At 36.6% G+C, this 4,936-nt stretch overlaps 1 protein-coding gene across 1 annotated transcript; it reads left to right on the forward strand.

Moving 5' to 3' along the window:
- The first annotated feature begins 3,122 nt into the window (after positions 1-3,122).
- Positions 3,123-4,517, forward strand: LOC110273134 (uncharacterized). The gene is made up of 4 exons (XM_052262978.1): positions 3,123-3,729; positions 3,833-4,037; positions 4,203-4,279; positions 4,363-4,517. The coding sequence occupies exons 1-4, from the start codon at positions 3,123-3,125 to the stop codon at positions 4,515-4,517; spliced, it is 1,044 nt and encodes a 347-aa protein (XP_052118938.1).
- Positions 4,518-4,936: the final 419 nt, after the last annotated feature.

Raw genomic sequence — 4,936 nt, forward strand, 5'->3', positions numbered from 1 at the left:
GTGCCAGTTCCGGCGTTTAACGCTGGGCAGTTTTGAGCTGATTTGGAACGCCGGTTTGGGCCATTAAATCTTGGTCAAAGTATAGACTATTATACATTGCTGGAAAACCCAGGATGTCTACTTTCCAACGCCGTTGAGAGCGCGCCAATTGAGCTTCTGTAGCTCCAGAAAATTCACTTCGAGTGCAGGGAGGTCAGAATCCAACAGCATCTGCAGTCCTTTTCAGCCTCTAAATCAGATTTTTGCTCAGGTCCCTCAATTTCAGCCAGAAAATACCTGAAATCACAGAAAAACACACAAACTCATAGTAAAGTCCAGAAAAGTGAATTTTAACTAAAAACTAATAAAAATATACTAAAAACTAACTAAAACATACTAAAAACAATGCCAAAAAGCGTATAAATTATCCGCTCATCAATACTCCTATTCTGAATGATGCTACTAATTCTAATTCCCGTAGTTCTAACGATAGTCAGTCACAAGGTTCTTCTAACCTTAGGGAAAAAATAGATTTAGCTTGGAAATATGTTGCTCTACAAATGGTGAATGAAAAACCACAATATCAATGTTTATTTTGTCTACAAGTTTTCAATAGAGGTAGAATTCACAGGATGAAGAAATATCTAGAAAATATTACTGGAGACGTGAAAAAATGTCCTAAAGTTCCATATGATGTGGAAAAATAGATGGAAAGTTTGTTGAAAGATATTTAGACCAGCAAAAAGAAAAGAAAAGTAAGTTTTGGTGAAGAGGGTGGCGATGAAGTAGAGGATGCAATTGATGAGGCAATAGCTCAAGAAGAATAGGAACAGCAGTGTACCTCAAGTCAGCAAGGAGTTGGAGGCGATCCAAAGAAAAAAGCCAAAGTCATTCCTCCTATGTTTGCACCAGAACAACTCCAGGAGCTCAACCAAATATTAAAAGTGTTATGCAAAACAAAGAGGTGATACACGAGGTTGATAAACGATTTACTCGGTGGCTTTTGGATTGTAATATTCCATTTAATGCTGTGATGTCGCCATATTTCCAAGATATGTTGGATGGTGTTGGTAGTATTGGACCTGGTTACAAGGGGCCTTCTTATGATAAGTTAAGGGTTGGCTGATTTTAAAAGTGAAAGTAAAATGCTAGTTGATAGTTATAGGAGTGCATGAAAGGAAACCGGATGTACCTGGTGCACGAAATTGCAATCACACTTTTGCAATTCCGCACAACTAACCAGCAAGTGCACTGGGTCGTCCAAGTAATACCTTACGTGAGTAAGAGTCGATCCCACGGAGATTGTCGGCTTGAAGCAAGCTATGGTTATCTTGTAAATCTTAGTCAGGATATCAATAATTATCAAGGTTGATTGTGAAAAGTAAAAGAACATGAAATAAGTACTTGTTTTGCAGTAATGGGGAACAGGTTGAGGTTTTGGAGATGCTCTATCTTTTGAATCTCTGCTTTCCTACTGTCTCCTTCTTCAAGCACGCAAGGCTCCTTCCATGGCAAGCTGTATGCAAGGGTTTCACCGTTGTCAGTGGCTACCTCCCATCCTCTCAGTGGAAATGTTCAACGCACCCTGTCACGGCACGGCTATCCATCTGTCGGTTCTCAATCGGGTTGGAATAGAATCCAGTGATTCTTTTGCGTCTGTCACTAACGCCCAGCCCTCAGGAGTTTGAAGCTCGTCACAGTCATTCAATCATTGAATCCTACTCAGAATACCACAGACAAGGTTTAGACCTTCCGGATTCTCTTGAATGCCGCTATCAGTTCTAGCTTATACCACGAAGATTCTAATTAAAGAATCCAAGAGATATCTACTTAATCTAAGGTAGAACGGAGGTGGTTGTCAGGCACACGTTCATAGTTGAAAATGATGATGAGTGTCACAGATCATCACATTCATCCGGTTTAAGAACAAGTAATATATTAGAATGGAAGCAAGCATGATTGAATGAAAAAAAGTAGTAATTGCATTAATCCATCAAGACACAGCAGAGCTCCTCACCCCCAACCATGGGGTTTAGAGACTCATGCCGTAGAAGGTACACAAAGAAACGTGTAAAGTGTCATGAGGTACAGATACAATGTCAAAAGATCCTATTAATAGTGAACTAGTAACCTAAGGTATACAGAAATGAGTAAATGACGTAAAAATCCACTTCTGGGTCCACTTAGTGTGTGCTTGGGCTGAGCATTGAAGCTTTCATATGTAGAGACTTTTTTTGGAGTTAAACGCCAGCTTTTATGCTAGTTTGGGCGTTTAACTCCAATTTTTATGCCAGTTCCAGCGTTAAACGCTGGGAATTCTGAAGTTGATTTGCAACGCCGGTTTGGGCCATCAAATCTCGAGCAAAGTATGAACTATTATACATTTCTGGAAAGCCCAGGATGTCTACTTTCCAACGCCATTGAGAGCGCGCCAATTGGGCTTCTGTAGCTCCAGAAAATCCACTTCGAGTGCAGGGAGGTCAGAATCCAACAGCATCTGCAGTCCTTTTCAGCCTCTGAATCAGATTTTTGCTCAGAACCCTCAATTTCAGTCAGAAAATACCTGAAATCACAGAAAAACACACAAACTCATAGTAAAGTCCAAAAAAGTGAATTTTAACTAAAAACTAATAAAAAATATAATAAAAACTAATTAAAATATACTAAAAACATACTAAAAACAATGCCAAAAAGCGTATAAATTATCCGCTCATCAGTACCCTCATGGTTGATGGTTGGACAGATCAAAGACAAAGAACGTTAATCAATTTCTTGGTGTATTGTTCTAAAGATTTGTGCTTTGTGAAATCAGTAGATGCTTCCAGTATGGTAAAAAATGCTTCACACTTGTGTAATTTATTTTCTGAGGTGATTGAATGGATTGGCCCAAATAATATTGTGCATGTTGTGACTGACAATGCGGCCAATTATGTTGCTGCTGGTAGGCTTATCAATAGAAAATATGATAATATTTATTGGTCACCATGTGCTGCTCATTACCTTAATCTTATTTTAAAAGATATAAGCAGCATGGCACATATTTCTAACCTTGCAACTCGTACTTCAAAGATCACAGTATTTGTGTACAATCATACGGTTTTCTTATCTTGGCTAAGACAAAGACCTCATTAGAGAGAAATTGTATGTCCTGGTGTAACCCGGTTGCAACTGTGTTTATTACATTGAAGAGCATCTTTGACCGTAAAAAGGAGTTACAACAATTGGTTGTAGATTCAATTTTCACTAATCACAAATTAGGAAGGAGTGCTACTGGTAGAGCTGTGAGTGCTATTATTCTAGACTGTAAATTTTGGGACGATTGCTTTACTATATGTAAACCTGTGGGCCATCTGATTTACTTGCTGAAGGTTGTTGATGCTGATGACAAACCATCTTTGGGATATATTTATGAAGGAATGCTAAGGGCAGAAGATGCAATTAAGGAGATGTTTAGGCAATCCAAGACTGCATATCAGCCGTACACATATATTATCAACTCAAGATGGGACAAGCATTTGAAGAAAGATCTTCATGCGGCAGCTTACTTCCTGAATCCTAAATTCTTTTTTAATGAAAATTATAAAGAAGCACCTAATGTTATGCGAGGTTTGCTTGATCTTGTTAACTTTTATTGCAAGTGTAACAATTTGGATTCAGTTCAGGCAATGAAAGAAATGCATTTATTTAGAGATCAGAAGGAAAGTTTTGATAGACAAGAAGTTATTCCAGCTGCATCTGAACTTAAGCCTGGTAAGAATATGGCTGAATATTTGTTTAATTAATAGTAACTTGTTTTATGCTCCTATGTTCTTAATTGATATCTTGTAATATGTTATGATTTTATAATTGGTAGATGAATGGTGGAGGTTATTCGGAGGCTCTGCTCCATGTCTACAAAAGATAGCTATTCGTATTCTTAGCCAAGCATCTGCTTCTTCTGGGTGTGAGAGAAATTGGAGCCTTTTTGACCAGATTCATACAAAAAGAAGAAATAGATTGGAGCATTATAGACTTAATGACATTGTTTATGTTACTTATAATTTGCGTCTTAAATCCAGGTAATATATGTTTCATGAAATACTATATTGTTTCATTTGTAATCTTTAGCATAACAAATTTGTAAATGATTAAATCTTCATATATTGTATTTAACTTTTTAGGAAGGAAAAAGAAAAAAGAAAGCAAAAGACATAATATGATCCAATTGATTATGAAAGTACCAGTCAAGTTGACTTTTGGGTGACTGAAGAGGTAGTAGAGAAAGAGCCTAATTTTCCTAGTAATGTGGATGACTTATTGCGTGAGTATAGTATATTTAATTTCTAATGATTTATTAGAATGTTGTTAGTTTATAATATAATGATAACATGTCTATTTTATTAGGTGAAATTGATGCTGATTTATATCAAAGTGGCGGTGGTAGTAGTGGTCTTTATGCTGCATCTCTTGATTCTTCTGCTGATCAGGGTGGGAATGAAGGTGAAGATCATCCCACCGAAGCAGATTTGCAACAAGTTCTTGCGGATTTTGATGATTGATAAACTAAGATGTTGGGATTTAATATTTAGATATGCTTTTATTACTATTTAACTTTTGAGTTTAGATTTTGATAAGATCATATGTATTTGGTTGATGATATTTTATATAGTGTTTTAAATTTCGAAGATATTTTAAGATTTATATCAGACTATAATTATATTTTAGGATGTGTATTTATAATTTATTTATTATTCTATTCTAAAACAGTTTTTCCGGTTGAACCCCCAATTGAACCGGTTAGACCAGTAAACCAGTGACTAGAGCGGTTTGATAACCAGTCTTGTTTTCTGAACCTTGCTCCTAACTCAGCCCACGAAGTCAAGGCTGGCCGGAGAATATATACACATATATATACATATCCAAAACCCAAATTTACATAAACAAAATCCTGTTTCTCCATAAGCCTCTAAGAGGGTCA

Source organism: Arachis duranensis, chromosome 6 (genome assembly GCF_000817695.3).
Source record: "Arachis duranensis cultivar V14167 chromosome 6, aradu.V14167.gnm2.J7QH, whole genome shotgun sequence".
NCBI classification, from domain to species: Eukaryota; Viridiplantae; Streptophyta; class Magnoliopsida; order Fabales; family Fabaceae; genus Arachis; species Arachis duranensis.

Bases quoted from the DNA above. Each gene is read 5' to 3' on its own strand.
- LOC110273134 (XM_052262978.1), top strand. From the start codon at position 3,123: ATGTCCTGGTGTAACCCGGTTGCAACTGTGTTTATTACATTGAAGAGC. The intron at 3,730-3,832 runs GTAAGAATATGG...TATAATTGGTAG, and splicing joins TGCATCTGAACTTAAGCCTG to ATGAATGGTGGAGGTTATTC. The intron at 4,280-4,362 runs GTGAGTATAGTA...CTATTTTATTAG, and splicing joins TAATGTGGATGACTTATTGC to GTGAAATTGATGCTGATTTA.